Source organism: Miscanthus floridulus, chromosome 8, assembly GCF_019320115.1.
Source record: "Miscanthus floridulus cultivar M001 chromosome 8, ASM1932011v1, whole genome shotgun sequence".
Taxonomy (NCBI): Eukaryota; Viridiplantae; Streptophyta; class Magnoliopsida; order Poales; family Poaceae; genus Miscanthus; species Miscanthus floridulus.
Genome location: NC_089587.1, coordinates 88,800,844 through 88,810,732, shown reverse-complemented (window position 1 = coordinate 88,810,732; position 9,889 = coordinate 88,800,844). Strand labels below are relative to the sequence as shown.

The following is a 9,889-nucleotide window of genomic DNA, read 5'->3' as shown; positions in this document are numbered from 1 at the left end:
GCGTGCCTACGTGAAGTAGACGCGAACGCCCGAACGCTAGCCTTTCCAGAGGTATTAACGTACGTGTCAAGTCGGGGTGGATATGGTGGTCGTGTGTGTGTTAAATAAATGCATCTAGTTCCTGAGCCAGGTTGGAGATCGAAGCATGGATTCCGCGGCGGAGGACTCGCGCAATGCGGATGGGGCCGGCGACATCGACGACCTGATCAGCGGCCTGCACGATGACGTGCTCCTCCACATCCTCGAGTTGGTGCCCGACGCGTCGGACGCGGCGCGCATGGGCGCGCTCTCGCAGCGGTGGCTCGGGCTCTGGGCGCGCGTTCCCGCGCTCCGCTTCTCCTCTCGCCCGCCGGCAGTGTCGTCCACCACGGCGACCTAGCGGTGCGCAGCCTTGGAGCGGTACGTCTCCTTCGTCAACGGCGTCCTTTCCCGGCGTGGTAGTCGTACCCAATCCGGCTGCGCCGCCATCGAGAGCCTGGCGATCTCGTGTACCACGGGCTCCGAGCACCTGGAACAACTAATAATGCCGGCGTTGATCGATGCCGCGCAAGGGTGAATCCGGTACGTTTCTCAGCAGGGTCTGAAGCGCTTCATCCTGGATCTAGATTGCCATGACGTCAAGAGGGAGTACGCCGGCAAGCAGGGTTGGAAAAAGGAGCTCGTGGTAGTGCTTCTTGACGAGCTTGCTAGCCCTCCAAGGCTGCTGGAGACCATGCGTTTGGCATTAGGTGGAGTAAGGCTCCGGCTCCCCGCCGCCACCGCCATGGAATTCGTATCGCTCAGGGATCTCTCGCTCGAAAGGATCACGATCGCTGACGGCGGAGGTCACCTCCTTGCCTGCCTCGTGTCGTCGGCGAGTTGCCCGCGCCTGCAGAAGCTGCGCTTGAACAAGGTTTGGCTTTCTGATGATTTCAAAGAAGAGTTGCGGCTCCAAGCCGACGTGCTCTCGGAGCTGTGGGTGGAGGAGGTCTATTCGGTGTCGCTGGAGCTGAGGACTCCTAGCCTCCGGGTTCTACACATAGGCAAGTGCTTCCACAAGAAGGCGACTAGGATCTCCGCACCGAGGCTTGAACAAGCTGCACTCTTCTTTCGCCTAGGCTGGCCGCCTGGATGTCTTGAGATCGACGGGGACTCGCCGCCGTGCATGCGGAGACTCAAGCTCAGTCTGTGGTGACATCGCTGTCATGACAACCACTACGGCGAGGCCGAGAACCATGGTAGCACACTACTCCTCAATCACATGCGTTGATGTGACTCTTTATGGTCGAAAGGTACATCTCATCTCTCAGGATCCTATCTATATATCTCACAAATATGGTACTAATCGCCAAATCCATGAAAGGACACATACTACATTTATCTTGAACTTTCAGATGATATATCAGATTTTATATCATTTGTGAGTTAAATATTAGCAAGTTTACGATCATTTTTCATAGGCAACTGCTCTGGTACTCCCTTTTTTTAAAATGGCACGAATCTCAAAGCAGCTAATTAAAGAAATTAATTGTTTTATTATTTTGTATCTGGGTCCCGCCTGGGCTCAGCCCGTCCAAGCACAGCCCCGGGTCCAGCCCATCTGCGTCGCTCCATTAGTACGTCCGAGACGGCGTCACCAGCAGCCACCGCTCCGCGCGCTACTCCTTCGGTCGATCCCATCCCGATCTCATTTCTTCGAGCTTTGCCACATGGACCACCAGCGCGGCGCCGCCGAAGCGGAAGAAGACGGCATGCCACCGGCCACCGCACCCCCATCGCCCCCACCGCGCCTCCTTCCCCCTCCGTCCGCGCCCCCACCGCACCATGCGCCACCAGTCGCCGCGACGCAGGGCACACCGACCGGGGGAGGCGGCCGTCCGCGCCCCCATGGCCCCCACGCGCAACCGGCCGAGGGAGGCGCCCGCCCGTGCCCCGCCGCGTCACCGGACGGTAGGCTTCTATCCGCGGCCCGCTCACGCCAACGAACCGCCGGCGCCCTGTGATCCGGGAGCCACCAGGTTTGGCGTCTCCTCCCCCTTCTCCACCGATCCCATTTCGTTGTGCTGGCAGCGAAATGGAAGTTCGTCGCCAACTCCTACCTGTTTTTGAAGTGTTCGAGGATGACCAGCGCGACGGCTGTGCCATGGACGGTGCCGCCAGCCCCACCGATGAGGCAGGGGCCATCCACGGCGGACGAGAGGGCATGGAAACCAGGTATGCATCATGCTTTTGCATCCATTTTGTTGAGGTAGCACACATGGTTTGAAATTGTAAGGCTGAAGCTGAAATATCCTCTTATCAGGGATACGCTACATGAATCTGCCATGGACAACATCGGATATGCTGGATGTGAGGAGAATTTATTCTTCGATCTTGGGACCGGTGATGATAGTAGTTCTGAGGATGGTGATGATAGTAGGTCAGAGGATACGGATACCTCTACGGATACAAGTTTTCCATCGAAAGGCAACCATTCTGGCGGTGGCGAGGCCGTCCTAATATAGATAGAGGGGGGGTGCATAGCCTATTTAAAAATCTACAAACCAACTAGAGCAATTTGATTAGTATAACAAATAGCGAATTGTAAACTTGCTCTAACTCTATAAAGGTTGTAAGCCACGTATCTAACAATTCTAGTTACTATGATCACTAGACACACAATTTGCTAAGTCACTACTTACTAAGAGCTCTCACACTTGCTACACTAAAGAGCTCCACTAGATGAATTCAAACTACAAAGCAAGCTCTCAATTCTAGCTACACTAAAGAGCTTGCTACAACTAGTTTGCGAGAATATAAATGAGTGAGTAGTGTGATTATATCGCCGTGTAGAGGAGTGAACCAATCACAAGATGAATACTAAATCAATTACCGGGAGATTACCAAAGGGCAAGAGACATCCAATTTTCTCCTGAGGTTCACGTGCTTGCCAACATGCTACGTCCCCATTGTGTCGACCAACACTTGGTGGTTCGGCGGCTAAGATGTGTTGTATGAACCTCGTCCACATAATTGGTCATCGCAAGAACCTACCCATAAGTGAGGTAACTCAATGACACAAGCAATCCACTAGGGTTACCTTTCAACGCTCCGCCGGAGATGGCACAAGTCTCATCACAATCACCGGAGATGGCCACGAACAATCACCAACTCGTGCTAATCCTCCTCCGCTGCACCAAGCCGTCTAGGTGGTGGCAACCGCCAAGAGCAACAAGCGAATCCCGCAGCGAAACACGAACACCAAGTGTCTCTAGATGCAATCACTCAAGCAATACACTTGGATTCTCTCCAAATCTCACAAAGATGATGAATCAATGATAGAGATGAGTGAGAGTAGTTTGGCTAAGCTTACAAGGTTGCTATGTTAATGCAAATGACCAAGAGGATGAGCCTGAGCCGGCCATGGGGCTTAAATAGAGAGCCCCCACGAATAGAGTCGTTGGCTCTCTGTTCACTGAAAAGTCAGGGCGACCGGACGCGCCGGTCAGATCGACCGGACGTAGGACCCCAGCGTCCGGTCGCGCGATGCACGCCACATGGCCTCTGCTTCAAATGTTGATCTCTCGATTTCAACGGTCATCAATACATTTAAGTTGTGACCGGACACGCTGCTTGAAAGTGACCGGACGCAGGACCCCAGTGTCCGGTCGTTTCCAGTAAGGTTCCACTCACGACCGGACGCGTCCGGTCACCACCGACCGGACGCGCCCAGCGTCCGATCACTCACTGTCTCCTCTGTGCGACGCCACATCAGCACGACCGGACGCTGAACAGAGTTCAGCCAGAGTCCGGTCGCCTGCGTCCGGTCAAGAGACCAAGGGTGGCCTTCACTGCGCGCCACTAACCGAACGTAGACCCCAGCGTCCGGTCACTGCGTGACCAGCGTCCGGTGCACTCTGTGAAACTCTGTCTTTTCTGTACAGGGCGTCGGTGTCATTGTCGGACTGTCCGCACTCTACGGGCGGACACTCCGCCGGTGAAGTTTCGAACCCTTTCTCCCAAGTGCTAAACACAATGTGTATCACCTTTGTGCATGCGTGTTAGCATATTTTCATAAGCATTTTCAAGGGTGTTAGCACTCCACTAGATCCTAAATGTATATGCAATGAGTTAGAGCATCTAGTGACACTTTGATAACCGCATTTCGATACGAGTTTTACCACTCTTAATAATACGACTATCGATCCTAAATATGATCATACTCTGTAAGTGTCTTGATCACTAAACCAAAAGGCTTCTATCAATTTCACCTTTGCCTTGAGCCTTTTGTTTTTCTTTCTCCTTTTCCAAGTCCAAGCATTTGATCATCACCATGCCATCACCATCATCATGTCATGATCTTCACATGTTTAATCACTTGGAGTAGTGCTACCTATCTCATAATCACTTTGATAAATTAGGTTAGCACTTAGGGTTTCATCAATTTACCAAAACCAAACTAGAGCTTTCAACTATGGAAAGGTAAATCAATAACAATATCACTTTTCTGCAACTGGTGTCCAATTTAGTAATGTATGATGTCAAGTATTGAGCGAAACATTATCCATTTTCATTTGCAGGAAGCTGGCAATGTTGGTTATAACAAGGAAATGTTGGGGACAGGTACAAAAAATGGATGAGTTCTGGAGCATAGCAAATAAAGACTTTTGCAAGTGAAGATGAGACATTCACATTCTATAATAATTATGTGAGGGACAAGGGTTTCAGTGTTAGAAAAGAGAAAGTGAGACGTAGCAAGCAGTCAGGGGCAATTGTGTTCAGGCGGTTTGTGTGTTGTAGAGAAGGGGAGCGAGATGGAAAATGGCTGGACAAAGAGGATTACAGCAGCAGACCACGAGCCCTAACTCGATGTGATTGCAGTGCATTACTTGATGTTAGCCTACACAGATCTCGTGCAGTATGGTACGTGAATAATTTTGTGGATGAGCATAACCATCGCCTAGCTATGCCTGATGAAGTTCTGTTCCTATGGCCTCACCGAAAGATTAAGGACTTCCATAGAAATGAGATCATGTCAATGGAAGCTGCTGGAATCCGTAAGCATGTCATAAGAGATGTTCTTCAATGCAGATATGGAGGATATGACAAAGTTGGCACTGTTACTAAGGATATTTACAACTATTGTTCTAAGAACAAGAGGTCAAGAATCGCATAAGGTGATGTAAGGACAGTTCTAGGTCTCATGCTGAAGAGGAAGAATAGTGATCAGATTTTTATTTTGATTATAAAGTCGATGATGACAATCGTCTGATGAGCTTACTTTGGTGCGATACTCAATCTCGTATGGACTACCAATCATTTGGTGACGTGGTCGTCTTTGACAGCACTTATCGGATGAACAGGTATAAGATGCTATTTGTCCCATTTGTTGGGCTCAACCATCACCGCAACATTGTGGCATAATTTGTGATGAGCGCGCTGATTCGTATGTATGGGTACGCCAAGCATTTCTGAAACCAATGTGTCAAAAGAAACCACAATCAGTAATTACTGATGGCGATTACTCCATGATTAAAGCTATTCGGCAAGTGCTTCCTGGTGTAAGTCATCGCATCTGTTCATGGCATGTGGAGAAAAATATTCTCAAGCATTTGCATAGCAACTGCTTGGATGGGTTCCGCACACTTTTGTATTATGCTAGTTCAGAAACATTTGAAGCTAGATGGAATGCCTTTCTTTCCGAGTACGAGACTGCAACAAATAGAGATTGGCTTGCAATGATGTACAAGAATAGAAAACTATGGGCTGCTGCTTTTCAATGTGACAAGTTTTTCCTGGGTATGAAAAGTAACCAGAGAAGTGAAAGTCTCAATTCAAGTCTTCACAGGCACCTGGACATATATATGTCATTACTTGACTTGGTTGAGCACTATAAGAACTGCGTATCGCGCCTTCGTGAAACTGAGGTTGAATATGATTGCAGATCTTCACAGTCGCAGCCAGTGCCTTTAACAAAACACGATGAGATTGAAGTGGTTTGTTCCCGTATATTTACGGCTGCTAACTTTTATATGTTGCAACATGAACTATTGAAGATTAATGATTATCATATACAGGACAGGATTATTGCTATGGATTCATCAAGATATTTTCTATTACACAATGGGAAGAACAAATCAGTGTTTCTGGTGGACTACTGGTCTGATACTTCAGATGCAAGAATTGAAGCGTTAGAGAATAGATATTTATTTTGGTCAAGATCCAGATAGTTTGGTGGCTATGTTCTATTGAGTTCATTTGTTACCTTTATATAATGGTTTCTTAGCTTTGTTTGAGACTCATGTCCTATTTTGGTTTAGAAATAAGATTAGGCTGAATGGTTTGTTAGGAGTTGGAACTCGAAGTTGCTGCTATTTGGTGGCAGATTTTATATTCTTCTATCTCGAAACGTTTCTACACTTATGATTATGATTTGCCTTCAACCTGTGCGTTTGAGGCTCCAAGTTTATGCTATTTGGTGACAAATTTTAAATTCTTCTATCTGGAAACGTTTGTACACTTATTGATTATGCTTTGGCATCGACCTGTGCATTTGAGAAAAGAATCTGCCATGATGTTCCTGGAAAGCTGAGATGCTGCTGTATAGGAGGCACTTTGAAAAAATAATGGAAAAAATAACAAGGTTACTCTTTGAATTTGAAAAAAAAAGAGAGAAGAAAAGAAACTTGCTACAATTTCTGGCTCAGGTGTCACATACTATGATACTCACATGCACTTAGTTGCTAACACACAGCAGTAGACATACGAGTACACGTTGGACTAACTCAACAAACGGATTTCCATCGTTTACTGAGAGTCTGGGACTCTTTTCTTCCATTTACCACTACCTGCCTCTCTCTTACAACCACAGGTATGACTCATACACATGCAGGAACAAATGTTCAGGACGCAACAAGCATTCAGGATGCAGACCACAATCAGGCGCACAGGTACAATGACTCGCTTACAAACACATACCTTGTTCATCTACCAGCACTGCTCCCAGGATCCAGATGCTATACAGATGCATCAACTATTCCAGATCAAGTCTCCTCACCTCCAAAAAAGGCTGGCCTGGGAATCTTCATCATCAACACAGGAACGAATCCTCCACAAAATATCTACATCAAGGCAGCAATTGCAGACTCTGTCTCGGTGGTCATGGCAGAGGCAGCAGCCCTGGCGCTTGCCGCTGCTGTCACTGAGAGCCTGCATTTACACAACATCAACTTCCTATCTGACAATCAAGAACTTGTCAACTTCTTCAATAACAGAGATAGGTCCACGCCACCTGACCGGAGGATCAAGCATCTCAGACAGAACTTCATCAACTCAACAATCAGAGAAACACAAGTGTCTTCAAGATAAGAAGAAGCCAAAACCAAACTGCTCATACATTAGCAAAACAGGCATTTGTAGGGATTTAGGGTGTGTTTGGTTGAGTTGTGGCTGTGGGAAAAAGTTGCTGTGGGCTGTGAGCTGTGAGAAAGCTGCTGTGGGCTGTGAGCTGTAGAAAAACTGAAAGCTGTTTGGTTAAACAAGTATAAAATATACCTTCTATCTTTATCTCTCTTGAAACAACTATGGAAGAACTTTTTATTCCACCAATTTCGAAAAGCAGAGAGCCAAAAGCCAAAAGCAGGGTCAAACCAGCTTTCAAAACTGTACTACGGAAAAGCAGCTGCTTCTGAAAAAACCGTCTGAAAAAACAGCCCTTTGGTTGGGCTTTTGGCTTTTGGGGCCAAAAGCCAAAGCTAAAAGCCCAACCAAACGAACCCTCAATCCCACCCAACGAATCTGTCATTCAGTTGTTCCAACAGAAGCCATGTTCTACAGTGTCCGTTAAGGGATGCACTGACCTCTGTAGTTACAGACTCTGTAACCATTCTATCAGCTTCATGCTGTTGAAATAAAAGTGTGCTTGTTGTAAAAAAAAGGTTTACATATCGATAAGAGGGAGCTCTTATGACCACGAACATGCACATTGTAGGCCATGGCGTCGCATCTGCGGCAACACAGCAACATTCAGGCCTTGTATAATTTGAGAGTGTAAAGTTTTGGAGTGTCATATTGGGTATCATAATAGGGTGTTGCGTGGAGTGTTTGAATACTGATAAAAAAATAAATTACAGAGTTCGTTAGTAAACCGCGAGGTGAATTTATTAAGCCTAATTAATCCGTCACTAGCACATAGGTTACTGTAGCACTTTATTGTCAAATCATGAACTAATTAAGCTTAAAAGATTCATCTAGTAAAGTAGTCGCAATCTATACAATTAGTTATTTTTTTAGTCTATATTTAATACTCCATGCATATGTCCAAACGTTCGATAAGACAGGATGTAAACTTTTTGGGAGAAACTACACAAGCCCTCACATGAACTTTAGCTACTAGTACAAGGAAAAGTAATATTGAGAGTATCTTCTGCTAGTCTGATGATTGTAAAAACTTCACTTGAAACGCTCCGTCTTGAGCCGCTATACTTTTGTTTGAGTCTGTCTATCTAACAACCATATGTTTTATACAGTTTTAATATATGAATTTTTTTGTACCATAGAATTAAGATCCAAAAGCCTTCAGCTTTCGTCTATCTCCAAACAATCACAAATCATAAGATCACAGAACACTAGAAACGTTTTTTTTTCTATATAAGAACAAATCACAAATCACACAGGACGAGATACTGGAGCTAGAGCCGGATCCGTCACTGCACTGTGCCGCGTACACATAACTGCTGCCGAGTCACTGCACCCGCCGGAGGCTGCAGTGGCGACAGGACGGCTCCGACAGGACGGCGTGGCCGGACCTGAGGGGCGAGCTCGCTGGAGCCAGTGAAAAAAGAGAATGAAAAAATGCATGTGTTTTTTTCTCCTAAAACATATATGTGTTGTATAATATTTCTGTTTCTGTATTAGACCATTGCGCAGGGCCACTCACAAACGTGGTCTCACTGAGTTGGCATAGTTTCAGTGTATCATGCAATTTGCTTTGCTTTGGTTTATGACAGATTTATGTTTTTTCACCAGAAGAACGGCACAAGATTGCCACAGATAATAGGTTACAAAGAAGGAAATAAAACTAAAAATTTGAACAAAAAACAGAGGGTGCGAATGCTGATTTCCGCTGATCTAAAATCAACCAACATTTCAGAACTAAGACCTTTACTAGTACTAGTACCAAAATAGAGGGGCTAATTGAGTTTTCCGAACCTATTATAGAACAAAAGAGGTACTACTAGTTCTCATCTCGTTGTATCCTAAACAGTGGTACTTTTGATTTGAACAGGTAAACTGTGATCTTGTTGCCTAAAGTCTTGCTCTTGTGTACACTAACGCCTCAGCAACTGAACTCATAGAGGAACAAGTAAAATGGTGAAGCAGCAGTTCATCAGAAGAAGTCATTAAATAAAAAAAAGTAAATTTTCTAGACAGTGAACAAAAGTAGTCTAATTTTTCTGAATTGGCAACGTAACAACCAAATCCATTTATTTCTATGTTCTATTATTTTTAGCATATACAAAAATACTGATATGCATACAACAAAATCATGTAATTCATTCAATCAATCTACCTCTCTTTATATGTAGCTTGTTTCATATTAGTCCTAGCTCCTATATAACCAAACAAAGCATAGCATTTCCTGAAGCACGTGTAGAAACCCAAAAACGATATACATGTTGGAGACTAAATGGCTAAAATAACTATTAAGAACCCAATGCAAAAATCCAAGAAGAGGATACTAGATGTAGTAACTAGCCAACAATGTATATTCAAAACTACAGAAAAGTATATGAACATCTGAGCTAAAGTAAATGGTAGGCAGGTTACAATTTCTACTGTCATCAGTATAATACTATGTGTCGGGTACCTTAGAGCGGGGTACCCCAAGCAAACATCAAACGGGTCGCTGAAATCCCATCTAAAAAATAAA

At 45.5% G+C, this 9,889-nt stretch overlaps 1 protein-coding gene across 4 annotated transcripts; it reads left to right on the top strand.

Annotated features, from left to right (window-relative positions):
- Nucleotides 1–1,619: 1,619 nt before the first annotated feature.
- LOC136476911 (uncharacterized) lies at nucleotides 1,620–5,439 on the top strand. Of its 4 annotated transcripts, none has more exons than XR_010763777.1 (4): nucleotides 1,620–1,997; nucleotides 2,091–2,193; nucleotides 2,282–4,440; nucleotides 4,539–5,439. XR_010763777.1 is itself a non-coding variant. In XM_066474893.1 (4 exons), the coding sequence occupies exons 1-4, from the start codon at nucleotides 1,804–1,806 to the stop codon at nucleotides 4,633–4,635; spliced, it is 426 nt and encodes a 141-aa protein (XP_066330990.1). In that variant the 5' UTR covers nucleotides 1,620–1,803; the 3' UTR covers nucleotides 4,636–5,439. The 4 variants fall into 4 exon arrangements, 3 of the variants coding, with proteins under 3 accessions (XP_066330990.1, XP_066330992.1, XP_066330991.1); XM_066474893.1 differs by having other exon boundaries at nucleotides 1,620–1,929; nucleotides 2,108–2,193; nucleotides 2,282–2,398; XM_066474895.1 differs by having other exon boundaries at nucleotides 2,282–2,398.
- Nucleotides 5,440–9,889: the final 4,450 nt, after the last annotated feature.